This window comes from Oryza brachyantha, chromosome 8 (assembly GCF_000231095.2).
Source record: "Oryza brachyantha chromosome 8, ObraRS2, whole genome shotgun sequence".
Classification (NCBI taxonomy): domain Eukaryota; kingdom Viridiplantae; phylum Streptophyta; class Magnoliopsida; order Poales; family Poaceae; genus Oryza; species Oryza brachyantha.
In genome coordinates, this window is record NC_023170.2 from 8,434,704 (window position 1) to 8,461,411 (window position 26,708).

Genomic DNA, 26,708 nt, shown 5'->3' on the forward strand with positions numbered 1-26,708 from the left:
CATATCAGCAAAACCAATTAAAAAATAAGTTAATACTATCTAATGATATTTTTTGAACGGATTGTAAAAGTTTAAGAGTACATATTTCTGATATTTCGACTAAAAAACGAAAAACAGATTCGCCGCTAAGTTCAGAAACCTTTAGGGAATTTGGGTTGCATCACCACATTAGATTACTGTTTGCACGAACCAAACCGGAAAAGTGGTGGGTTCAATAGGTCGGGCGGGCTGATCAGAGAATAGGACATGTTGGTCCAGCCCGAATCCGACAAGGAGCGTCTGGCCGAGGCGCGCTTGCAGTAGTAAGCCACAGGTGATGAGCATCGGTCTCGCAAGCCAGAGTTGCTGGTGCATCAGTATGTACAGTGAGGATTTTATTACGAATGCATCCAGATAAATTACACATTACAAAAAACCAAAAAATAAGTTTTGTGAGAAAAAATTACAATCACCAGCGCCGGTGGTGGTGGCGGTGCCGGGGGGAGGCAAAAAAAAACTGCTGCTACAAAAGGTACATATCATATAAAGAAATAAGATATAGGCATTAACAACGGAATAAGCTAGATAAACCATCTTCATATTCCAATTCATTTTAACGGCCCAAAATCTGAGATATGCGTCGTTCAGCATCCATTGGCATCTCTCTACCAGGAACATTGACCTTTAACACGCTCAAGTATCTATGCGACAAAAGTGAATACAGATTAAAAATAGCATGTCAAATCAAACAATATTGTAATTGTGTGAAAATGTTAAAGAGTTGCTTACTCTTTTGCAGAAAATAAATACTCATGTTCTGCAATGAATCCAAGCAAAGACTGCAGATAGAGAAATGGGTAAGAAAGACGAGAGGTACAAATATGGGTAGCATGTAAGCAGTTAGTGTATATACCTCGAAAGGTAAATTCAAGAGTTCATAGAATGTCCGAACACGATCTATTCTCTGTTGGACAGCTTCACTGTCGATTGAGGGTATGGCTGCCAGAGCCTGCATTAAGAGGTATTTTATTTGCAAAAGTGAGTAATGAATTAGGCCTATTATGTGTCAAAAACAATACCAAACTACAGTACAGTATAAAGAACTATACTAAATACAGATGAGGCAATGTTTATACCATACTTCACAAGAAAATTCTACCTGTTCTAATGCTATAGAATTTCTGCATATTTGTTGGACACCTAACAAGTTGATCGACTTCATCTGGGCGAGTGCCTGAAAATCAGAGAACCGACAAACAAGGCATGGCTTATTAGGTTTCTGAAACAAAAAAAGAGACTCTTTATATCTGTAACCAAAGAAAATAGAACAAAAGGCTCTTTTGGCGAGGGTTCTCCCAAAAATGCAGAGGCACATAGGATAACGGGAGATCTAGGGGGTACTGTTTCAGTGCAGGCTGCCATGAGCAAGTACCAAATGGATGCAAACTGTTCCAGCCATAATTAGCTAATCTCGGCAGTCAGATCAACAAAGAAATCAGCTGTATGTGGTATGAGCATAAGCTGTATAACGTTATTCAGGTCAGTCTTGATGCTTCGAAAACCGAACCAACCAAATAACCCGAGTGACTAACAGAAATAAAATCATACAAAGTATTTCTAACTTTCTCTCCTAATAACCCAATCAGCTCCATGCTGTGATCCAAAATATAATCGAACTGACATCGTATCCTATAATTCACATGTAAACTTCACGTCATCACAGCGTGCCACATATTCCATGCGACAAGATGGAAAGCTCTTCTGCAGGCTTGCCATTTTGCCAAGCAGTTGGCTGAACCCACAGTGCCGTAAGTTCAGAGCAAGGTTAGAATTTGTGTCATGTAATGAACATTGTTTCATGTTGATTTGTTTTCCATAGTCATGGATTAAGTACTGAACCTGCATATGCTACAAAATTTAGAGCTTTAAAACAGGGACAACTACTGCATATGCTATAAAATTTGGACCTTTAAAACATGGAACCCGCCAGACAAGGACAGATACCTCATTTTTTTGCTTTTGCTTATGTTTATAAACCAAAATTTAATTTTCCACCTTAAATTTGGAGTTGATTTTTGGGTTTTTCATCATAGTTTATTTTTCAGCCTTTGCTTTAAATCGTTAAGAACTTTTGTTCACAAATTATTTTTCATCTACAAATATGCTTTTTGGTTTTTTCATCGTAGTTTATTTTTCAGCCTTTGCTTTAATTCGTTAAGAACTTTTGTTCACAAATTATTTTTCATCTACAAATATGCTTTTTGGTTTTTTCCCTGAAAAAGCCAAACAATCACCCCAAGTTATTGGAAGACATCCACATGAACTACATACTGTATCTATCAGTGATGAATGATGGCTTGTTGAACACTTGAACTCATACTGCAGTATGGTTTGTCATTTTTAGTGAGTGAATTAAACAGACCAAAACGTTATTCAGTTAATTAAGTTCCGTTTCTATTTATAGCTGGCTAATTTGGGCTTCAATATCATTAAACCGAAATACATAGTTTGGTCTAAAGTTCTCTAGCAACTGACCAAACTAAGGCCCTGTTTAGTTCCCAAAAACTTTTCCCAAAATATTACATCGAATCTTTGAACATCTAAATAAAGAATTAAATATACATAAACATTAAAACTAATTACACAGTTATGGGGGAAATCGTGAGATGAATCTTTTGAGTCTAATTAGTATATGATTAGCCATAAGTGCTACAGTAATCAATATGTGATAATGACGGATTAATTAGACTCAAAAGATTTGTCTCGCGGTTTCCAGGCGGAATCTAAAATTTGTTTTGTAATTAGACTACGTTTAATATTTCAAATATGTGACCGTACACGTTGATGTGACTTCTCTCCCAAAAGTTTTTCCCAACTAAACGGGGCCTAACTGAATGATCACACCTAATGTACCACAAGTAGGACATCTGGAATGAAGCATAACAAACCTTTATTGATGCATTAGCAGCAACGCTAGAAATCCCACCAAATACATAGTTCCTTTTAGATTCTGCAATATAAGGAGCCATTTCTTCATCCCTACGTGCAATCTGTTCCATTGGAAAAACCAGAAGTCAGCATATGTTGTATGGGCCATATAAGTTGATAAGGTACAATTGCACACCACGTGCACATGTTTTATATGGTACATAAAACTGGATCCCCATGCACAAGAACCAATACTCCTATTTTTGCTTTTATTATACCAACCAGTTTGTTTTTTACAGAGAATTATTTTATCAATCCTAATATACTTAAATCAGAATTGAGTTTAGATATTGCAAGACAGTTATTCATCTTTCCCATTTTTTATAAAAGTATTCCAACATAACTGATACCGCTATCCAAAAGGTATATATATCATGCACTCAGACCTGCATGTACACATTGTTCAGTACATAGTTTCCTTTGAGACATCCTCCTATTTTGAGTGATATATCAGAGGGAGTAGGAAATATGCTCAATGGCCGAGCAAAACCAAAATACATGCTTTATGTGTACTTGCATCAAGAAGCTAATTCAACAGAACAAAAAGAGCACCATACCTGAGTTGTGAGTGAGATGATGAAGTCATCAGGATCTTCAGCATCCTGATCTTCTACGTATTCTCTTTTCGTCATTTCCTATTTAAAAAAACATGCTTGTATCAAAATCGTGACATAACATAAATCCATCAATATGCATGTGGTGCTATAAAAGTATATACAACTCAGTGCTATTACCTGCATGTGATATATAGATTCTAATTGCATTTCCAATCTCAAGACTCTGACACAATCAATTGCTAGCCTTCTATACTCATTAGCAAGTGATGCAAGGCTTTTTGGAATTGCACTAGTTGAGCGAGTATGGTGACCCTGGTGGATGTGACTTTTGTTCTCCAATGTGGTGGATGGACCAATGAATGACTCTCCAAGCCTGAAATTCCCAACAAGACAAAAGTAGAAGGGTGGAGCTACGGAATGTGGAAATGAATAAATTATCACGGATGGAACCAGCTGCATAAAATGAAATATGTTCTTAGCTTAGGGTAAATTTCAAATCAGATGGGTGTTGAATTTTGGTTACAATATGTTGCTATTTGCAAACTTGCAACAGTGTAATATTTACAGCTATTGGGCAATGCCTGTGTCAACATTACAAATGGAAACAACAGTTTAAGAAAATAGATATTCAATGTATTGTGCATAAAATGATTTACCTTTCAACTGAATCCGCTAAATATTCTAATGAATCACTAAGAGATGCCAATAATATCAATTTCTGGTCATCATGGATCAAGTTTTCCTGCATACCCAGAGAAAAGGTTTCATTCAACAAGTAGCAGATAAAGAAACTGTAAAACTAGTCATGGAGCCTAACTAGTATGAGAAACAGGGTTTTTTCACCCTTTTCGGCATGTGATGCACATATAATTTGCCGTAACACATAAGAGACATGATATAAATTAGACAAGTTCATGCCAGAACTGTGATGTTGGTCCTGCTTGAGAGAGCTACTTGCAGCTGCAGCTTCTCATATAATCAGGTAATTTTATATTTGAGGATAAAAATCAGTCTGAGGTCAAAGTTAGGGACCAAATATGGACTTTTCTATAAAAGATAATTAAATATACAGAAATTTATTGGCAATCATAAAAACATTCAGCATGGTTTATTGGTTTGGATGTGGTAGAAGATACCTGTTTTATTGGGCACATATCCAATAGGAGCTCGCTTAGTTCAATCTCTACTTCAACGGCTTCTGAATCTGGAATACTGTTGTCAAGTTGACCAGAAGAATTTTGCAAAGAAAGATTTGCTGGATCCAGGCGCATTAAACTTTCAACATCATTCCTTGAGAGGAGAATATAACTTTGTTTTTCAAGGACAGCCTGCATTTTTATACAACATAAAAGGATCATGAAGCTCCATACATCAAGGAAGAAATTAGAGTATGATCTAAAAACCTTGTTTAAGATTTGTCATTAGCCAAGTCATGGATTAGGTGAGCCTAGGCAGAGGTAGGTGACCACCAAGGTGCAAAATAAGCTACATGGTCTAGGAGGGTTGCCACTAGCGCATCAACTAGGGTTCCCTCTGATAATACTGTGTACTGACGCTTAGGTATTGCAATATATACAATTTTTTGTGACATCATTATTTGGAATGAACAAAAAACTTTTACCTCTAAACAATTGAAACCTATTCACAAGTCTCACAAAACTACCTTCCAATAAATATTTTTGCAAGTTTCAAAATGGTTAAGCAACAATAACCTCAAGCAAGGTAAATTGACTTTGAGGATTCATTCTAAATTGGTTAAGGTAATACAGTAATTCTAATGTAGTGCACAACTACATAGGGTTATTTCATTGATGTAGTGCTTCCAAGTTCAAACAGGGAAGGTTCAAATCTTTAGTTCACCAATGTTTTCTTACTTTAGTATTGGATTTTGTAATTATAATCATGGTGCTAACCAGCCTTTATATGCTCATTTATTTCCCTTTAGTCTCCAATGCATCAGAAGGCGCCCTGACTATGAAGATAACACCTTTTGTGTGCATACATGGATCCGATACCCAAATGGTAATACAAACTGAGTAAAGGAGGGAAGAACTTGTCAACAAAAAAGGAAAAGCAAAGCTACATTTATAATGATACCTGACAAAGCTACAAACAGAAAAAATACAGAAGTTTCACCTGCTGCAACAAATATCAGTTTCAAAGTCTTTGGCTAGAGATTTCCTTTTAAAGGTGTTACCCTAAATGTTGGAATAGCTCCATGTGCTATCTCCAGCAAAAAGGTCTGTTCTGGTATTTCCTTGTCTAAATTACATAGACACAAAACGTATGATCTATCGAAGAAGTTAATGTACAATGCACATTGAGGTATTTCTACACATTTTCCAAGCTGTCATAGAAAAAAATGGAAAGCCCCCATGGGAAAACACACCAACCTGTCCACTCAATCATCAACAGGATACTTTCCAAAGGCTTTACATCAACATGGATGTGAAATATAGCATTGAAAGAATGGTGTCATACCGAGTTAGTGCTACATCTCGCACTTGCAGACTGGAGTAATTCTAACCAACGATACTTTTAGTATAAACAAAACGAAGAGGTAGTTCTAAATGTTGTTTTTGTGATTCTAATGAAACTATACATTTTTTTCCAATCGTAATTGGGTTAGGTTCATAGGGTGTGTAATTCAAATAGCTTTTGGACTACCACTACCTAATTTTTTTAAAGCTACTATTTTTGGTCAAGGCAACTGGCAAGTTTTAGTTGGGCTGTAATGATGTGGTTTTTGACAATGCAAATGTCCATTCCCTATGCAGGTAATTTTCAAGTGCACCCACTGGATTCAGTTTTTGCTTAGCTGCAAAAGGAGGAATGGCACCATATGAAAAAGCGGTGGCGCTCTCTTTTGGAGACTACTTTGATCAAAATATTCATCAAGAACAGATGGAAAATTCCCAGAACCTATATTAAATTTGTTCTCAATGGACCATTTACTGGTTACAGGAATGGATGTAGCAACATATGGCGAAGAGGCTGTGATTTATTCCCCTATCTATCTGAATAAAATTCCCATCACATTATTTATAGTCATTTCAAAGCAACACATTTTTTATATACAAAGGTTGCATCAAAGATAAAGTGCATTAGCAATTTATCATACCTCCATATAGGATGCACGACATCTTTCATGTGTTCGTTCTAAAAATGTGCGAACATACTCAACAAGCTCAGTGGCATAGTTCGGCATCAATTGAACCCATCCAAGTACCTAAAGATAATTTGAGAAAACCATGATAAATATAACTAAAACTTACAGAAGGCAACACAACAATTGTTTGAGGAATACCTCTTTGGCTATTATATCAACAGCCAGAAGCCCTTGTAGAACAGGGCGTCCATTTTCAACTAATGGGCTATATACTGAGGTTGCATGGACACGCGGTCTAAATGCGGCTGGACCTGCCAAAGGATGCAATTTTACTTGTTCAAATATGCAATGACCAAAACAGATAACAAGGTATACTTAATTAAGTAGCATCCCAAGAAGCATATTTAGGTGGATGTCATTGCAATTAAACTCTGCTGCAAAACAACAAAGTAATCCGGTTTGTTGCCAAATCGCATTGCTGTTCCTTATTCCATATCTGTCAGGACACCATCAGTCCTCTCTCTCTCTCTCTCTCTCTCTCTCTCTCTCATCCTTCTTTGTCCAGTTCTCAGCATACATCTTGAATCCCTGTCCATTTCAACCAACTCAATATACTGCCTGAGCCCACATAGCTTCTCCCACATTGAGGAGCAGCAACTGCGTCTTCCTCAAAAAGCTCTGTATGGGAGGGTTCTTGAAGGACATTCATCTGGAGTAGTACAAATGTACAATAATGGCGAGAACCATCTTAGCGAAGATGGCAAATGTAGGTGTAGTTTGGTTTGATGCCCTTCCAAAATTATGGCCAGACCAAAGCTTGAAAGTTTTGGTACTAACAAAATTTGGTAGAGTAGAGTTGAAAAGATGGATTAGGTCTGATGCCAAATTTGTGCAAATCTGATATAAATGTTTGGTTTCTTTGAAGGGAACAAAAGTAATTTTAGAACATAATAAAAAATGCATGCATAATACCATGACACTAGGGGTTGGCAATGATCTACCGAAACCAAAATAAAGCAGAAACCCCCACCAAACCAAACTGGAGCATTGGTTTCTTCGGTTTTGGTTTATTGAACAGTGTTCTGTCATACTTCGGACTTCAGCTGTATGTTTGGTTTCCTATTGGAAAGTAGAGTATTTGTGTGGGTGTGGCTTAAGAAATTTAGACAAGCTTTGGCTAAGATACATGCCTATGACAAGTAGGGGCACAAAACCAAAAAGTGTGGCATGACAAACATATGGCAACAAAATAACACTATGCTAAGTTGGTCAAAGTTGCTTGCCAACGTTGTGGCAAAGTGTAGCCACCATCCAAACACCCCCTCCTATCAGTGTACACCACTCATGTATAAAATAATGAAATAATAAAAATACATTGTATTAATAATGCTACATACTCCATGACTGATTAGAGAGGAATTCTGCTTCCTTGCATGACATAATTGCTCGATGACTGATTAGAGTAGGCAATGTGGTAACAAGATAATACAAACTACTCCCTCTGTCCCAAAATAACAACCTCCAGCATTTAAAACTGTCCAAAAATATAACAGCTTCTAAACCTACATTCTCTTTTCAACCAATAACAAACTTGCACCACTAAAGATTCCCACCTATTTTCTCTTCTCAACTAATCACAACTTGCTCCATTTAGTTCCACCAACTTTCGTAAGTACCACGCCAAATTCTAGAACTTATTATATTCTGGGATGGAGAGGGTAATAATTAATACTCCCTCTACAGTTCAATAGATCACGCCATTGAGTTTTTAGCACACATTAGATCATTCACCTTATTCAAAAAAATAATGCAAATAATCGAAAATGTAAGTTATAATTAAAATACATTTAGTAATAAATCCAATCACAACAAAATAAATGATAATTACATAAGTTTTTTTGACAAGACGAACGATCAAATGTGTGGCAAAAAGTCAATGGCCGTATCTATTAAAATATGGATGGAGTACTTCATATCTAAACAAATGTAACTTTTTTTTTACTATGGAACAGGAAGAATTTTCAGGATCAACATAACAATATATAAAATTGTTAATTACATTTGACCATATATAGGTAGACTGATGACTTACTAGATATAGCCTGCTGAACACATTTTCGGTAATCTACAAATATTGCTGGCAAGAAGTGTTCCTTCAAGAAATTGTTCACAAAAGCCAATAACCCATCATTCCTACAGAAATTTAAGAGCAATTATGAAACAAATCCATCAAAAGTTCTAATCTCAAACATGGGAATTGCAAATATATCGCAGAAGTCATTTCTTTTAACAAGGATAGAGATAAAAAGAATCAAACAGCCATTTTTTTTGTCTTTTACTAGTCATTTTATCACAAAATGCAAAGAAAATATTTAGTCTGTTTGGTCTACTGTGAAAGAATTTCCATGTGACAAACCTAAATACTTGTTTAGACTAGTAATAAGTTTTATTCTTTTTATTGCACATAATCCTGAAATGGCATCTACTCGAGAGAACGTAACAGGAAGTAGATGTGAAAAACACAACCATATACTGCAGGATTTGAAAAAAAGCTTTCTGGTCATCAAGATCATCAAGGTGTACTCATTTGCATGCATAAAATGAAAGAAATAATTCCAGTTAGTTATTTAGTTATTTATGGTGACAGTAAATTAAAAGTACTTTTGCAACATAAAGTTCAGGCGAAAACAGTAACTGTATCCTTCCAATACAAATAACTATAGGTTACTCTTTTGGGGGAGAAATAAGTGTTATTTGCAAAGAATCCAAGGAAATAATTTCTTGGGTGAAGTAAAACAGTATTGATTAAGAAAACCATTATTCCCCAGTGTTGTTTGGAAAAGAATGTCTTTGAAGAAATTCCAGGTAATTGTATACACAAACTACAGAATCCATCCTTAAATTCTAAAGTTTCTCAATTAACAATATAAAGTCATTTGTTTCTACCATATAAACAGGTCAATGTGAACAAACAGCATGCTGAAAGGCTCTTGCAAGTTTTCAATTGCTGTAGACAGGCAGTAAGGGAAGTTATAGGAAGTAATAATGGTTAGAAATCCAGCTAAGGCTTAAGGTTATCTACAAAAGAATATCTGGGCATTTATTGGAAGTTAAAATCTTTTTTTAGATGAATTTTGTTTTCCGTAAGTAAAGTCAATATGCTAGGGAAAATTTGATTAGAATTAGAGGTAGAAATAAGTACTAAGATTACTACAAGAAAACTTAGGAAACAACTCACTTGGCACAGTATAATGTAGTGGCAAGCTTAAAATTCAAGCTCAAGATTATCCACAAATAACAACATTATTTATCTGTGTCTTCTTATGATGATATCTTGAAAAAGTTGCACCTGAGGTGCTCTGACATTATAACAAGGGACAGTGCACTGCACACAAACCTACAATTACTTGTTTGGAACTCTGTATTCTATACAGAGAAGCATGTGTTTGCACCATTTCTCATACACGTAAGGGGAGGGGAAGATAACAGAAGAAATATGGACATTACAATTCGAAAGCATACCATCATCGACTTAAAACAGTTCAGTAGTATATTAGTGGAAGGTAACCATTGAATAGGATTCATAGTCTCCACTGTGAAGAAAGAACAGAGGTTTAGAGATTTAAGGCATTACCCAAGTTGCGAATATTTCTGAGGAAGCATCAGTCCTATTTTATTCATAAACTGCAGAAAGCATATACATATCTCCATGAGTAACTTGGTAAAGATGTTGTGGTATGGAAATTGCAAGACAGGTCACCTCAAAGACAGGACGGTAAACCGATGCTGCTAGGAAAATCCCTTGGTCAGGTAAGACACTTGCTGTTCCATACCCTTCTTGTGGTACTGTTGAGTTTCTTCGCCATCCTTGACCTGCAACTTTGATCACTAAACATTAGAATCAAACATTTGTGACACTTAAAATGCAGTAGCAAAGTTGATGCAAAAAATGAAAAAGCAGCACATGTAATATGAAAAAGGGTAAGGGTCAAGTCTATCAGTCCATGTTAAGCTGTTTAGTATGTACCTTCATTAGGCACTGAGATTGCTGCATCCGTAATGCGAAAAGCAAAAGAAAGGCCTTCTGATCCATCCCTGCAGTCCGCAGGCTTGGTTATTTACTAATTAGGTATGTCAAAACTAGCAAATACAGCATATTTAAACAGAGATAGATCTATAGTTTTTACTTCCTTGTAACTGAAAAACCTTTTTTTGCCCATGAACTCTTATCGAAGTCCAGTTTTCACTTAAAAAATCATTACTTTTAACCCTCAACCTTCACATAACACCTTGTATCATATTCTACAGTTATTTTTTGTTGACATGACAGTGGTTTTCGCTTGTGCAAAATATATCGTTCTGTTTTGTTGACGTTGACAGCACTAAGTTAGGTTCACATCAACAAAACTTACTCCGTCCAACAATATAAGCATTTCCAGGTTGTGTAGCAAAGGTTAAGGTTGAGGAGAAAAGACTTTGGTCCCTCATTTAATGAGACATGTTGGGGGTAAGATGGGAAGAAATTGGAATGTGAGGTGATTGATGGAAGTGGAGAAAGTGGAAGTATAGGAATACTTATGTTTAAGTCCAGGGTGATAAATAGCCAACTGACTTACAATTTTATTGGAATCTTTGCCCTCCATGCTTATTCTCATGTGAACATGAGTACAGATTCAATAAGCTCACCTCATGTGACTAAAAGGCATGCCTAATCAGGATGGGAACAAACATTTAGATCTCTTGAATCCTTTGTCAAGCCAAGCTATGCCAAAGTAGCCAAGTGCCCAAGTCCATCATGGCACATATGCTCACTCGGTTTCATGTCTGTTCAAAGAGAACTGAGTACATCCCTTGATTGATGCTCGAGGAAAGCCGATTGGCTCTCCCTGGTAATCAAGGATTTTGATGTTGTTATTGGCCAGCTTGCCCTTGAAAGCTAGTATCCTTTTCCTGGTACCAAATGCCTCTCTTTGCTAAGCAAGAGTACAATCATTATTGCTTAAGATCTAAACGCACCTGACTACAGATGTACCCAACATCACAAAAAACAGAAAGCAATTACAGATGTACACAGCATTAAGGTAAAAAATGATTACAAGAGGTAGCTTAATCACAATCTTATAACTTGTCAATATGTAAATAAAAACGCAAATAACTGTAATAGGTTATGTGGATACTTGCCTCTTTTCCTTCACTGGGTCCTTATTTGCAAGCCTAGCTGTCTGAACAGCTGCATCAGCAGTAGCAGCCTCTGGGGTTGCCCGCAAAATTTCACACAGAAGTTGCTGACATTCACTCTAACAGAAGAATAAACACGGCAAAGAAATAAATGGCATTAGAATACAATTGCACAACACATGCAATTTCTAAGCATGTGTATAGCTAGTAACATGTCTTGGATTTTGCAGCTATGCAGAACATATTATGAATTTTGTAATACTTATATTCCGAACATGTTATAATACATAGACATGAGTGGTCTTTCTTGCACACAAAATATTCGTTTTCCTTTTTTGTATAAAACAGATGTTCATACATCCATGCTTTTTTTCAGGTGTTCATGCACATTTATTCTCTATGTATATGTTTTTGGAATTTTCTAATGTATGCGAATGTAAAATCTAAAGTAGGTGCAGTCATGTAGATATGCCCATATTTAGTTGGAAATATTGTAGAATAAATGTGCATGACATAAAGCAGACCAAATATCATAACTAACAGTATAAAAGTAATAATAAAGGCTACCTGCACAACTGACAAAGAGAATGCAACAGTAAAGCCACCAGTAGCCTGGGAAGATTCCGAATCTGGATTCCAGCTTGCATCCCCATTTGCCATGTGAGGAGTGTTTACATTATCAACTTCAGTTGATTTCTGTTCAAGAAGCTCTCCAACAGTAATATGGTTCTCTGCAAAGTAAAAGTATTTTTTTCATGCTTGCATAATCCATGAGATTTAGTCTTGTGTCACCTAAGTAACTGAGAATATAGCACCTACCAAGAATGTCTACCAGGCATTCAAATATTGCACTAAGAAGTTGACTAGCTGCACGCTGAGCATCTCCAATGGGTGCCATAGCAGGAGAGATGGGACTGACAACTAGTTGACTTGCCATTAGTGATGCACCATTTTTCGTTTTCTGTTTGAGCAATTGGTAATGAGCGAAACGTCCATTTGAGTGGGACACATTGGATGTTCCTTTTGCTGCTCTGTCTATATTAGACTTTGAAGCCTCTTCGGAATAAGCTCTTATCTTTGAGGTGATAACATCATGGATTGTAGGGCGAACTCTTTGGCTGTTAAAAGAATGCAGGCATAACAACCAAAAGGTAAAGTGAAAATCAAAACAGCAAGGGCAAGATTCAAGGCGGCTGAACCACCTGGAGTTTTAAGGAAATGTTTTTACAACTAGAAAACCAGGTGTTTAATTTGTCTCTGTATCATTTGTTTAAGGTACTATTTTAGGTGGTGGGGAGGGGGCATAGTATGAGCCCTTTTAGAGTGCAACATAGATTAAAAAAAAAAGAATAATACCATATCACAGCTCCAGCAGCCGCAACCTTTCCAAGCATGGATAAGCACTGCACCAATGTTCTCAAGTATTTCACACTGAGGGAAGCATCTGCCTTTGTCATTGATTCCTAAAAGCAGCATACAAAGCCAAAAATAAATAAATCAGGCAATTGGCCAAGGAAAGTGTTTGACGATGATGTAAATCATGTAATACAAAAAATAAATCATACAAGGAACTCATCTGGTGTAGCACATGAAAGGAAACTTGGAACTTCCCGAGAAATACTTTTGGAATCCCTCCGAATACGTCCACCATCACTTTCACGCATGTCCAGGCTACTATCATCATCTGGGCCATCAAACGAAGAACTGAAAATACAAAAGAAAATTCAGAAGATCCATCTATTTACATATATATGACTGATTACTTCATTCTGATCCAAACAAGGAATAGTTAATACAATTTGTCAAAGCAACTCAACAAGACAATACAATTGGAATAGCTTAAAACAATTCTGAGCCCTGTTTACATGAATTCTGTTGGAGTAATTGAAGGTCATACATGTGTTTGTCAACCATCAGTTAAAAATAGTACTATTTCTATTTTGCGTATAGCAGGTAGGTATTAAAATTGACATATGATGCATCAAAATAGTTAACAAGATGTGCAGTTGTTTACATATATGGTCACACCTGTTTACAACAGCAGGTACTGTTTCTGCACTATGAGATAATAAAGAATATCTCCCATTTACTTGGTAGCAGATAGGGAGTTGAACCTACCCATCAACAGAATTGGTTTTAGGAATCCCATCTGGAGTGGCTGATGCACCAAAGTGATTGTCACCTTTAATTGACCTAGTTCTCCTGGACAGAGGTTGCATGCTGTTTACTAAGCGACCAGTAGCCGTAGATGATGGTACTTCCTCACTATCAACCATGCTGAAAGTCACCGAGCTGCACAAAAATTTATTGGAATAAACAGTTGTTGATCAATCAAAGAATTTTAGGAAATAATCATATGACACATGCGGTAGCATTACCAAAAGAGTTCGCAAGCAAACATAGAGATAACCATTTGATACATATAGTGACTGTTGCCAGAGTTAACAAACCATCATCGAAAATTGATAGTAACTTCACATATATGGTGATAAACTGACAATTACCAAAAGAGTTAGACAAATAAAGTGATGGTACTTAACATATGCTGGTGACCATTGCCAAAATACTCCCCTTGTTCCAAAATATAAGAATTTCTAGGTTGTTTAGCAAGTATTAAGGTTCGGTGAAAGATACCCTTTTAGTCAATTCAGTGGTCAATTTTTGAATTTGACTGGTCTAGATTCCCTTTCCAAGCTTCTGATTGGTTGGGGAATCATTTGAATCCAGAAATGTTTAGATTTTAGAATGGAGGGAGTAGTTAACAAGAGGTGAAGAGTAGAAATATATTTGCAGATAGTCATTGGTATTCACACTGTTATAAGCAAATTCTTATGTGACTGCAAGCATATAAAGAAAAGAATCAAATTGCACCAGGGGCACAAAAGCTTGAAAAGTAGGTGTAACATCATTAGTATGAGAACTTGAAATCGAGCAATACCTAGTAAAACAACTTGGTTCATGGGTTGATTAACTAGAACTCAAAATTTGAGTGCTCTGATACAACTTGGCAAGCGGTAAGTTTAGCTACATAACCATGGAAATTGAACAATCCTGGTACAAGTTGATGAGTGGGATTAAGAGGCTGTTATACAAGGTAATTAGCCATGTCAGCAGGTCATCTAGGCGCAGCATGTAGGTTGCCAAGCCACATTAGCATAGATTGGATGATAAATGTTGTATTGGATTCCTTCACTTGCAAATTATTGTATAAAAATAGCACCCACTAACCAAATTGTACTCGATTGCTCAATTCTGAAGCTATTGCCCTAAATTGACCCATTCATCAAGTTGTTGTAATGGATGCTCATTTGTAAGTCCTTGTACTGAATCGCACTCATTCACAAGTTTCACATACAAGGTAATTTCTCATAAGAAAATGAGAATGATCCAAACAAAGAAATAGCAAGACAGTAGAACTGACCTGTATTCTCCATTGTTGTATAGATGACTATGCAGCTCTTCCAAAACTTTGTAAAATAGTACACCTCGCAGCTTTGTTAGATCAGAACGAACATCTTGAAGAGCACCTACCTTTAAAACTTTATTAGTATGTAATGTAACTATAATCAAAGAAATAATATGCATTAACTCATGATAGGTTAAATAGCCATCTCGAGGTACAGCATATAGGAAAACAAAACAGAGTAATATCCACCATCACAGGTAATTTCTACTTACCAGTTACAGAATAAGAATGACATCACCTACTAAACTCTGGCACATGGTGCAGACACTGCATTATCACAGGTACTAGCCTATTTATCACAAGAAATTAATGTTAATAATACTAACCGCTTGTAGGCCTTCTCGCTCTAGCATCAGCATTGACTGGACATGCAGCTGTACGGCAGCATAGAGCTGCTTCTCTGCCATCAAGTTTTCAATTCGAGCAGGAACCTGCTGAGTTCAACAGATTAGTAGGGATTTTAACAACTCTTTAAAATTTGTGAACATAACACAAGCTAATATTGGACATGTAAACAAAAAGGATAAAGGAACTGGCTGCCACATGCAAAGGAGTCAAGGCCTTGCCGCCTGCCAGCAAGTAAGAACAACAGGTATATCCACGTTCATAGGACTGATTGAATAGCTTTATAAGGTGCACAGTGCCACAGCATTTCAATTAAATGCAAGCAAGAAACAATTAATTCCCATGTTACTATATTGTCACCCACTAGTTAGATCATGCAACTAATCAGGTTTGGCTATTCAGATTCAAATAAACATCTATATTAATTCAGATCTATGCATAAAACATGGTAAACTAAACTGAGGAAATTTAGCGTGGTTCTCGTAAATGCACTTACGTTATCTGAGTAGATAATATAAACAGAATCTACTGGTAGAATACTTACATAAAAAAATAGGGTTATGTAGCACAGTATAAAGAGCCACATGCTAAAAAGAAAACCATTTTTTTCACAGTTTTATTATATCAAATGGAAGTTACTTGACCATCCAACTTGCATGCAAACATCCAAGAACAATAAATAGCAACTAAATTGTGTGTTTCAAGAAGGCGCTAGATGCTAGAGGGTTGGCAGTGCAGGCACCTAGCACCTAGGCCTTTCCTAGGTGGTGCCTGCCTACCAGGCATGTAGGACAGACCAACTAGTAAAAAATTCAAGAAACTAGAAAACAAATTACATAAAATTGTCTATAACATTAGAGATCAATTCCTTGGATGTCAAGTCCCTACTTATAAAGGGACCCAAGTTCTCTATTAAGGATCAATTCATGAATATCAAAAGGTAGCCTTAAGCAGCAAAACCTCTCTTAGCTCAACATGGAGAACCCCTCCACCACTATTAGAGGGCAAGTGCCCTATCCCCCAGTCTTCAGAGCCTTACCTTAGCCAGTTAATAGCATTGCTTTTTGACATTTTGTCCAAAAAACAAAAACTGTTTGTGATAAGACTAACCTTTTTAATATGAAGCTAACTCATACAGTCCTACTCCCTCCATCCCAGAAAAAAATGAATGTCAATGTCCAGATTCGTACCTAGAGTTTATTTTCTGGCAAACAAACAATTTGCAAATTCCATTCTCCGGCATAATACACACAACTGCAACAGGTGAAGCATAGGCACTGACCTTGGCAACATCCTCCACCTGATCCAGAAGGGAGAGCACATGACGCAGTGTGAGGGACCGGTACCACAACTGCCCGAGGTGCTTGTTCTTCCTCCCGAGCAGCTTCTTGGCCTCGGCCATCTCCCCTTTGAGCCCGGTGATGCTCTCCGCAGACTCGCTGAACAGCCGCAGGATCTAGACCCACCGTACCGCGCAAAGATTATGATAGCATTAGACGTAACGAAACACGCTCTGGATACGGGTAAGAATGGAGAGGGAAGGCCGTCGCGGCGGGGCCGTACTAACCTGAGAGTAGTTCTGGATGGCCTTGTTGAAGCCATGGTGGTAGGCGTGGACGACCTCGTCGACGACGTCCTCGATGAGGTCGCTCTGCTCCTTGAGGAATTGGATCTCGCCCTCCCTGTCCTTCGAGGTGAGGATGTGCACCACGTGCGGCAGCGAGTCGAAGCGCGCCGCCGCCCACCCTTCGTCGATCCGCGAGAGTCCTTCCTTGAGGTACTGCACGTCCAAGGCCTAAACAATTGAGGCTCCTCCGGCCGCAACTCGGGAAGAGGGGAGGGAGGAGGAGGAGGAGGGGGGTGGCGCTTACGGATTTGTCGGCCGGGATGGGGAGGCCATCGAAGATGCCGCCGCGGCGGGCGCCACCGCGGCTCATCGCGCCGGCGGCGAGGTGAGATCTGGAACCGTTCCGTGCTGTTGGTGGCGGCGTCGGCGTGGGGTGGTCAAGTGGAGAACGCGGAAGGGGAGCCAACGGAAGGAAACACTCCGGAGGGTCCCAGGGTCAGATGGCAAATTTACCCACGAATGTCGGTATCCGTGTGTACCCGACATTATGCCTATCTTAATTTTTCACCACAGTTCACAGAAACTTTTTCCGGAAACATTATATCGGATTTTTATATTTAAATAAAACATTAAATATACACGAACACTAAAACTATTTATACAATTATGGGGTAAATTGTAAGCCGAATCTTTTGAGCCTAATTAGTACACGATTAGTCATAAGTGCTACAGTAACAAACATATGCTAATGCCAGATTAATTAGACTCAACAGATTCGTCTCGCGGTTTTCAGACGGAATCTGAATTTATTTTTTCATTCATTCAAAACCCTTTTTGACATCCGATCAAACGTTCAACGTGATCCTTTTGCCAAAAAAATTTGGTAATTAAAGAAGGCCATACGAAAATATAGATAGTAGCTAGGAGTAGGTTTTATATTTTACCGTGGATAATCCATAACCAGCCCAAATTCACGGATAGGTTGATTTTAGTCTATCTCTCATACCTATATTTTATTGATCCATAAAAATCTTAAACTTCAATAAAATTATGCTAGCTTATTTATACTTTGCATTGCTCTTTTAAAACATTGATGATAATTTTACAATTTATTGATTTTGTTGCCCTTTGTTTAATTATATTTCTATTGAGAAATTAATCATGTGAAACATATTAGGTACCCACCGGCATAGGCATACTTGTACCCGATAGGCACTGGAATGAAGTTCTACCCACCAATCATATCGGGTATCAATCGGGACGGGCAAAAGCAGATACTGGTCAGGCACAGGGTTGTTCTACCCGTGCCAACTTGACCCACTGCTATTCCTATCCCAAAGGCAAAACGTCTATCTCACAGGATTGTGATAGGCTAATGATGCACAGGTATCAAACATGATACATATTTATGTCAGACCTGATACCTATATTTCAGGTCTATCCCATTCTAGAACGATTGTAGTCTAATTCTTACTTTATATACGGAAATACATAATAGAACATATTTTCCCCTACACAAGCAATCTCTTCCATCCATCCATCATACAAGCAACCACACTTGTTGCCACAGTGAAGAAGGTGACAACATTGACAGGGCATGCTTGTAGGGTCGTGGTGTATAGAAAAAAATAAACAGCAATAGCAAAGACTGTAGACACAGCCCACAACCGATAAGGCGGAATATAAAAAGCGGTAAGCAAGAAAACCAGTGAACCGAGCCCATGCAGGTAACAAAGAGGAAAAGGCGACTGCACACATGACAGCACAGGAGCAGAATGAGCCACTCCCATGATAGGTAAAGAGATAGAGAGCAACTGCATGGCCCAGCCAGCAGCGACAGAATAGCCATGAACCAAATGCACCGAACACAGCAAGCACAATTAAGGGAAAGACACGGCAACCAGAAGGGACAGCGGTGAGGCACACGAACAAAAGGGAAGCATCGAAGACCAAAAAAAAAACAGAAAGGAAGAGCACGAAACAATATGCAGGGACATCACAAGCAAGAGACAGGAAACCGAGAGTCAAGTCCCTACTTCAGGAAAAACAACATAGGCTACAACTGGACCTAAACTTAATCTACTCGGCTTAGGCTTACTCAAGGATGCATGCAGAGATTTCAGTGACCCCTCTTAGTAGTACGAAGTTCCTACGACTCAAAAAGAAAAAATAAAATACGCCTTCGAGCGCCTTCGTCTTCGTAGAGCCGTCGCTTCGGGTCACACATGCTCTAAGTTTGATCAAGTGATCCTTCAATCAAAATGATCTCTCATCTTCTCTGCAATCACAATTCATTATCGCACACATGCTTGACTAGCATTGTCATTAATCATCTGAAACTTTGTTTAGGGGCTAGATGCACTTTTAGGCGGCAGCGCATCCTATGCGATGCTCGGTCTCCGCGTCCTCCATCCCTCCACGCTACTTTACCACCAATGTCGATCTTCCCCCGTGCTGCTCCCCCACAAACTTTGTACGCCGGTACCTACCTTCCTTGCGCTGCTCCCCTCTTTCAGCTTTACGCTCCAAGCGCGTGCCTCTCCTCACGACGTCCATGATAACATATGATACTAGTTGGTATCATATGTTCCCAAATAACATTAATTAGCAATTGGATACAAGATGATACTAATGAGTATCATAGGATACAAATTAGTATTGTCCAAGGAGGTGACAGTAGCCATATTACCTTGTTGAAATCCCTTAAAACTCAGACTCAAATCGACCCGAGCTACCTTTTAACTCTTTTCAAAAGTTATAGTACAAATCTGGATCTAAGTTTCGAGTGAACCTCTGTGTCGAATTATTTCGTGTTCTGGTTCCGAATAGTAATTCCACGGTGGTCTGTAAGAGCAGCTCCAATATATGTTCAAAAAGATGCATAGAGGAGAGAGAAATGTATGGGATAAATGCTATACATTAGAGGAAGGGTGTTAAGCTAAATTTTCTAAGCACCCATTGCTTATTTAGGCAACTAATGCTTAGATTAAAAAATGTTACATGGTGGGGGAAAGTGAGAAGGATGACATCTTTTTATCTTAGTGGTTCCACCTTAGTCTAAGCTATATGAGTCTAAACATTGGAGCACATTTGACTACACTAGCACCTTATAACATATCCATCTTTAAAACTTATTAAGAAAAGATACACTAAAGATGCTCTAAATAGAAATTTGCTTCGGTCCAATAAAAAGTATCTTGAGATACTGGTACCTTACGGTATTAAATTATTGATCGTTGGATCTAACGATGTCTATCCTACTCAGTTGGATTCAGCGGTGTGAAACAATTTAACATCATGAAATATTGGTACCTCAAAATATTTTTTGTTGGACTGAAACAAATCTCCTGTAAATAAGTTGGGTACCTATCCATTATTTGTATAGACGGCAAGTTTATGTTTATACGACTTGGAAGTTCCCGGATGGGATCCTCTGTCCCAAACTATTAATTCAGGATAGCGTGGTAATATAACCATTCTAAATATGGTGTCAATTTTTGGTGTAAAAAATTGTGAATTTAATCCAGGAGCCGAAAAACTCTATAATATAATGGCTGCCGTTTGGATGAAGTTACTTGCTATCCAAATTCAACTGGAAATTGAAAATGGAGCAAACTTTTGAGTATTCGCACCGAATAATTAGCCATTGAAATGTTTATGTAGGTACTTGGTACCAGGCTACAAACATATATAGCAGAAGTACACCTAGAATTAGGAAATGCGAGCGAGGGAGCTCTTGATGTTTTCATCGCTTTATTATTGCAGGAAGTAGCCGGAGAGGAAGAAGAGGAAGCCGACGAGGAGGCTGCCGTAGATGAGCAGCGCCTTCTGGTCTCCGGTGAGGGAGTTGCCGCCGAGGCCAAACTGCTGGTTCTGCGCGAACCCGGCGATCTCGACGCTCTTGCTCTCGAAGAAGGACTGCGCCGCGCCGCACGTCGGGCATCGCCAGTCGTCGGGGAGCTGCCCGAACGGCAGGCCCGGCGGCACCGGGTACGACGGGTCCCCGGCCGCCTGGTCGTACCGGTACCCGCACGACCGGCACTCGTACACCCCCGTGTTCAGCACGGCGAACTTCTCCTCGAGCCGCCGCGGGTCCACCTTCGGCTCCTCCTCCTCCTGCGACGGCACCGCTTGTTCTTCGGTCTGCAAGCCCGCCGCCGCCGCCGGTGGATCAGGCGGCGGCGTGGTCGTCGTCTCCAGCGTCGGCTTGTCGTCCTTGGATACGTCAACGGAGCGGAGCAAGAAGTGGGACGACGGCGTCGTGGCCAGCGGCCTAGGAGCGTGGTGCTGCGTGGCCGGCGGCGGCGCCGGAGTTCTTGGGTTCTTGGACAGCATGCAGCGGGGGTGGTGGTGGACTAGCCTGGTCATGGCCAATGCCATCACGCCGCACCACCAAATATGATCTAATCTCTCTCTTGTTCTCTCCGGACGCAGTATGCATGAGAAGCTAGCTAGCTAGAAGAAATCCATGGAAGCATTGGAGAGGAGGATATGCTGCCGTGGATTCCTGACGATGCTGGGGGAGAAGGGGTGAGGGCTGAGGCAGGTGTGGATAAGGCCTGTCCGCGTGTGTGCACCACAGTCCACAGCTCGCAGCGAGCTGAACCTCGAGAAGAGTTTCGAGGCCACGCCTGTGTCACGGTGGGAAACACAAGAAAAAAAACACGGGAAATATGGCGTCATTCTGAAAAAGAAAATTCTCTGCGAAATAATTGGACTTGGGGATGCCTATTTGTTACGATATTTTCTTTTTTTTTCATATTTATTTTTTAAAACATACATTTTCATAACTTATTTTTAAAATCTTCCGCATGGTTACGTTATTGCACCTGACGTTGAAATATAAGACTACGTTCCAATCTATAGGTGTGGTGTTTTTTATCTATACCGTCATAACCTATAATATCATAGCTTTGGAAACAAAATTTTGGAAGGTTTATTCTTAAAGTTAATTATTAAAAATGTGCAAGGACCATTTGATACTCTTCCAATTTCTTAATTTCTTAATGTATTGTCACGTCCAGAAATTTCTAGCAAGCTAAACGTGTATTAAAATTTCTGTCCAAAGCCAGACAGGTACACAAACGACAAAGTTGACCAACAGTTTCATGTCTTACAAACAAATAAAAGGTCTTTCAAATGCAGCGGTAAAGGTAAAAAAAACTAAGCTAGTCTTTATCCTCGAAACGTGACGGCTTCCATCCATAGGCATGCTTGATGGTAGGGGAGAGACAGATTTCTTAGAGTTGCCTTCATCTGAGAAGTACTCCATCTCTGAAGGAAATTCAGCAAGACTGAGTACTATCCACGGTACTAAGCAAGTCACACCCAAAATAAGGATATGAATGCAAGTTGATTCCAAGGTTAATTTGCATAAAACATCATAGTAGATACAATAAAAGAGAGACAATATTGTAAAATGGTAAAATAAACAATAATTTCTAACACTGTCCAACGTTACACGTTACATCGTATTGTAACATACCTAACCTAACATCTGAACTAACTTAGTTCCAACTAAACCGTATTAATAAAGATGAGACTTATCATGGTGAATCTGGTATGTTGTCCATAACCACGGGCACAACTATTCGAATATTCACTCTAATTAGAGGTGTATCATTATACCCATAAGACACGGCCCCAAAACACATTACCGTGCATTGACGTGCCACTACGACACATCGAAAAGGAATAGAGATATAACCTATCGCATAACCTTTCCTATCCAATTGCACCACACTTCAAGTTTCACATATACCTCTGCCTTGCACCAAGGTAGGCAGCACCTCTTGTGCTTAGGTAAATTCAAAAGCAGCATAGACCATCGTGGAACCCATCCATACATCATCATGCTTACCCTTGCCTAGATACGTCAGTCAGAACCAAGCTATACCATAGGCTCCATCGTTGCTCATTCTGACTTGCGGTTAGTACTATAATTTTTCTAGGGTTTCCCACAAATCAGTCCTTAACTACCATGGACGTGTCTAACAAAATCGTGCACTCACATCCCACCATTAAGCAAGTTTTAGTTGCACTAACCCCCTTGGAGTATATATCCTCTATCATAATTACTACCTAGAGGTGGTATTAACTATGACATTCCCCCTGAGCAGTTAACTAAGCATGGCTATGCAGTACCTAATCCTAACACTAATTATACACTGGTAAGCATTGAGAGACCGATCTTTCTCCCGTCGGATTGAACTGCTGAACTGAATTGCCGAAGCATTTGAACTTTGGAATCTTCCACACAAAATAGAAACACGAGGATAAGCTGAACATTGGACATGTGTTTCTAGTTGTAATTGGTGGTGTTTCATCTCCTCAAGATGCACAATAAGAAACTGAGAAATATATCTAAATTATGCATGCTATTCTTAAAAAGATGGGAAAAACATTATGGACATCTCTGCTATGTAAAAAACATAGTTTTCCTCTCTCCTAGCAAAGTTCGTCCAAACGAACTTTGGACGTGGCAGGATCTGTCATTGGGCCACGTGGCAGGAGCGGATGGTGAGCTTTCCGACCAGCGAGAACAGCGCCAGAGAAAGAGAAAGAGAGGCACCAGAGAAAGGGAGAGAGTGAGACCGCTGCCCCGGACCCGTCGCCGCCGAGGTCGCCTCTCGCCCGTCGAGGCGTGCCCGCCACCGCCGAAGCTCCGCCGCCTCTAAAGGTGGCAATGGGTAAATACCCAATGGATACCACGACCTCATACCCATCTTCACGAAATAAAATTTCACCCACTGGATTACCCATTTACATTTATGGGTATAATTTTTTCTCATACACATACTCATGTGGGTATTTTTTTACCCACGGGTAATCCACACCCAATTATTACCCACAATACAATAAAAATAACAATACAAAATCAATATCAATTATAGTTTTGTGCTATAATTTAGCAATAAACAATGAGTACCACAAAAGTAGTTAGCTAATAGTTTACCACATAATTAAAAATTAATAAAGTTGTTCAACCACCCTAACTATTACACAGCAAAACAGCATGCTGACTTGAAACAAAAGCATGCTGACTTGAAACAAAAAATCTTCCTAACTTGAACTAGCAAGTTTTGTAGTGGGCTGGTTGCGATTTTTATGTTGAGCCCAATTTTTATGGGTAAATGATATAATTTATTTTTATTTATTTTTAGTGGGTAACCCAATTATCCATCGGGTATAAAAATTTCTCACTAAATATCCGTGTATACAAAATCTAATCTATTTAGTCACTCTAATAAGATAAATACCCGTCGGGTATAGGGTAATGTGTCCCATTGCCACATTTAGCCGCCTCCGACGCACCAAGCTCCGCCGAGCCGGCCACCGCCCGTTGCCCCCAGGTCTCCGTGGGGACGCACCGCTGCTGGACAGCCGGGAGAGAAAACGTCTCCGTCGAGATCGCCTCCTGCCCGCCGTCGATGAGGTCGCTCGCTGCCTCACCCATGTCTGAAGCTCCTGCAGCCGTCGTCGTCCTCCTTCTTCGGCCCCGCCGCCGGCTACTTCCCGCTCCTACACCACTGGCCGCCGCGCCTCCCTAGCCGCCAACCGCCGCGCCCTTGCTCCCTCTCCTTGCGCTAGCTCGCTGCTCTGGTCGCAGGAGAAAAGCAAAAGAAGCATACAAAGAGAAGAATATAAGGAGAGAGAATGGAAAGCGAGCCCCACCATTTCAAAAAGTAATTAATTTTCTTTCCTTAATCAAAATGCTATAATAAGGTTTATCTCCTTTAGTTTTAAATCCAGTTCAAATAACTTTTATTTTTAGCTAAATATAAAGTATTTATTTATCTAGTTTGGTTAAATTTATAATTTAATAATTTTATCAAAAATAAATAATCATAAATCCGTCGAATATCATTGGCTAATAAGTGATCATATTAAACTTTTATACTCCCTCCATCTTTTGAAATTGATATTGTTAACTTTTGATTTATGTCCGACTGTTTGTCTTATTCAAAAATATATTTATTGATTATTTTGTTATGATTTAATTTAGTACTAAAATAACTTTAGGTATGATTTATAATTTTGCATATTTGAAAAAAAAATTAAAAAAATAAAGAGTCAAACATAAATCTAAAAAATAATTATGTCATTTAAATAAAATCAGAGAGAGTATTTAGGTATGGTAATGCCGCGCGTTTTTTCTAGTGTGGATTAAGTTCACCTATCGTCTCTCAACTTTACATCGAGTCTACTATCTATCCTAAACCTTAATACCAGAAATCTTAGTCTCTCAAGTATTCAAAACCGTGCAAATTAGGTGCAAGAGCAGTATGTATGGATAGTTTCGCTGATATGGCATTCTAGTTAGCAAGGAGAAAATAAAAAAAAATAGAGGACACACATGTAAGTCACATGTGGGCTAAAAGCTCTTCTCTCTCTTATCCCTCTCTCCTCTATGCGCAGCTTATCATTGGACTGTGCAGTGAAGTTAATAAAAACACATGAGGAAACAGGCCGTAAAAAGTATCGATCGGCACAAGAAATAGTTTCGAAAGTTGATCCATTAGAAGGAACAATTTCGATCGATCATCGCGTTCCCGCTTTGGACAATTGCCGCAAAAAAAACACGATCGATCATCGCGGGGGGCTGCGACGGTCGGCGGACGAGCGGCGGTGAACGCGAACAGCGCAGGCCGGCGGCGTGGGCGGGGGAGTAGCTCCGGGCACAGGAGGTCTCCTTGCCGGAGGTCTTCTTGTAATTCTTCCCCAGGAACTCGCGCATGGAGTTGGAGTTACGGCCGGTGGTATTGGCCTTCTAGGCGGAGAAGGTATCGGAGGTGGTGGCTCTGGCACTCGACGCACGCCCGGTTGATGAGTGTGTCCGCCTTGAGCCCCGTTCAGGCCAGCGCGATGTGGGTGTCGATGCTGGCGATCTTGCCTCATGGATCTGAATTGGGGGGAGGGTTCTGCGGGTGAGATCCAGCGAAAGGGGGGAAAGGGGGAGGCGCGGGGTCGTTAGAGTCCTGGAGCTTGGGCGTGGACTTCTTCTCGATGTCGAGGACGACGGTGTTGGTGCCGTGAACGCTGATAGCGGCGTTCCCCTTGCGGATGGCCTCGAGGCAATACTCCACCCGGAAGAGGTGGCCATCGAGGGAGAAGACGATGATCGCCCGGTCGTAGCGAACCATCTCTGCACTGCCTCTTGGTGTGGTGTCGCCGCCAGCGAGCTCCTGCTAGCTGCTCTCCTCTCTCGTTTTCTTCGTGAATGGGCCGCCGGAGCTTGCAGTTGACATTTGACTTACGTATGGGTCCCATATTTTTTTTAATTTTCTGCTTGCCGACTAGGATGCCACATCAGCAAAACCATCCATACATACTACACTTGGACCTAGTATAAACGGTTTTGAACACTTAAAGGGCTAATATTTTTGGAATTGAGGTTTAAGGATGTCTACAGATGGATAGCTAGATCCACAACCCCAAGACTCGTTATCAGTGCTGAGTTTTATTGCAATGAACATGCATTTTCAAAGGAAGTTATCAGTCTGCTAGTCCCTTTTAAAA

The 26,708-nt window shown here is 39.5% G+C and overlaps 2 protein-coding genes and 1 pseudogene across 3 annotated transcripts; all 3 read right to left on the reverse strand.

Annotated features, from left to right (window-relative positions):
* Positions 1–530: 530 nt before the first annotated feature.
* Positions 531–17,637, reverse strand: LOC102703513 (exocyst complex component SEC8). Of its 2 annotated transcripts, none has more exons than XM_040526617.1 (26): positions 17,494–17,637; positions 17,190–17,402; positions 16,905–17,078; positions 15,604–15,708; positions 15,233–15,342; positions 13,930–14,103; positions 13,377–13,515; positions 13,168–13,274; positions 12,631–12,929; positions 12,379–12,542; positions 11,815–11,930; positions 10,661–10,728; positions 10,394–10,506; positions 10,268–10,317; positions 8,726–8,826; positions 6,832–6,944; positions 6,646–6,753; positions 4,661–4,852; positions 4,181–4,266; positions 3,702–3,897; positions 3,525–3,602; positions 2,928–3,029; positions 1,139–1,213; positions 893–988; positions 769–818; positions 531–680 (listed from the first exon to the last, which is right to left on the reverse strand). In XM_040526617.1, the coding sequence occupies exons 1-26, from the start codon at positions 17,557–17,559 to the stop codon at positions 593–595; spliced, it is 3,183 nt and encodes a 1,060-aa protein (XP_040382551.1). In that variant the 5' UTR covers positions 17,560–17,637; the 3' UTR covers positions 531–592. The 2 variants fall into 2 exon arrangements, with proteins under 2 accessions (XP_040382551.1, XP_040382550.1); XM_040526616.1 differs by having other exon boundaries at positions 10,394–10,512.
* Positions 17,638–20,716: 3,079 nt separating this feature from the next.
* LOC102722320 (rubredoxin) lies at positions 20,717–21,820 on the reverse strand. The gene has a single exon (XM_006659238.3). It carries the CDS (start codon positions 21,567–21,569, stop codon positions 20,946–20,948), a length of 624 nt encoding a protein of 207 aa, XP_006659301.2. The 5' UTR covers positions 21,570–21,820; the 3' UTR covers positions 20,717–20,945.
* Positions 21,821–25,611: 3,791 nt separating this feature from the next.
* Positions 25,612–26,332, reverse strand: LOC121055201 (annotated as a pseudogene).
* Between the last annotated feature and the right edge of the window lie 376 nt (positions 26,333–26,708).